Below are 1,043 nucleotides of genomic sequence, written 5' to 3'. Positions count from 1 at the left end.
CGGCTGATTTTCCATTTCTGAAATCAACCAATTTCATTTTTGCAAAAGTTTTTCAGTGTAACTTAATTGTACCCCAAAAATTATTGTAAGGGAAATCTTTTGGAGAGAAACAGTCAACAGTGAATGGATCTCTCCAGTTATTTCTGTTTTCTCTCTACATTTCTATTTTTAGGTATCGAATGATAACAGAAGGCGGAGTCAGCATAAATCACAGACAAGTAACAAATCCTGAGAGTGTCTTAGTTGTTGGACAACATATTCTCAAGAACGGACTTTCTTTACTTAAAATAGGAAAAAGGAACTTTTACATTATAAAATGGCTTCAGTTATGATGAAAAGTCCTTCTGGTGGTTCAAACAAACTTGCCCATCATCATTCATTCTCGAGACTTGTAAGATTGGCTCCAGAACTTACACCTTTGCTTATGCAAATCAGGGAAACAGAACGGAGTATACGCTAGGCCTCAAGTGTGAGTAATTTCACTATTTTTATGGGTTGGTTAATAAATAAGGTGTTTGTTTAGTGATGGGGTATTTTATTTCCTCATCCACAAACACTAAGGACTACCATAGAAAACCATGATTTCCAGGGTTAATCTCTTTTTTATAAAAAAAATCTACTTCATCAAAGAAATAAATGCTGTCTTCCTGTTCTTCTTGTGCTCCTTTTTGGAGTGATAAGAACAATGAAAAAGAAGTTTTGTAAATAAGGAATTGTGGTTACTTATACATCAAGTACAGAGCACTGATCTCACTAGTGTTACTTTTAAAACCAGTAGTGCCTCCAGTGTGCACACTAGAAATGGGAAAACCAGTTGTGAATTCGATGTTGTTTAGGAATAAAGGACAAAAGTTAGATGAGGCCATAGTTAGCATTAGAAATTACAGTAAGAAAAGTTTTTTTCAGAGAAAAGAACAAAACTCCAGTACTTTTCAGGGAGATTCTAATTCAGTTTCCTAGTCCATTACCTGTGTTCTGGTATAATTCTGGTTACTTACAGCCTTGTTTTTTCAGTGGACTTCTAAAGTAGCACAATTTTATAA

The 1,043-nt window shown here is 34.5% G+C and overlaps 1 protein-coding gene across 1 annotated transcript in view; it reads left to right on the top strand.

The window, feature by feature from the left end:
* The window catches only part of YARS2 (tyrosyl-tRNA synthetase 2), a 7,842-nt gene extending 7,320 nt beyond the window's left edge, over positions 1 to 522 (top strand). Inside the window, exon 4 of the mRNA XM_012806765.2 lies at positions 173 to 522. Coding sequence (XP_012662219.1) covers positions 173 to 332 — 160 coding nt within the window. The 3' untranslated portion in view covers positions 333 to 522. The remainder of the gene's footprint in view (positions 1 to 172) is intronic.
* Positions 523 to 1,043: the final 521 nt, after the last annotated feature.

This window comes from Otolemur garnettii, unplaced genomic scaffold (genome assembly GCF_000181295.1).
Source record: "Otolemur garnettii isolate 467f Iridium unplaced genomic scaffold, OtoGar3 scaffold00057, whole genome shotgun sequence".
Lineage (NCBI taxonomy): Eukaryota > Metazoa > Chordata > Mammalia > Primates > Galagidae > Otolemur > Otolemur garnettii.
This window is presented reverse-complemented; position numbering and strand designations above follow the sequence as displayed.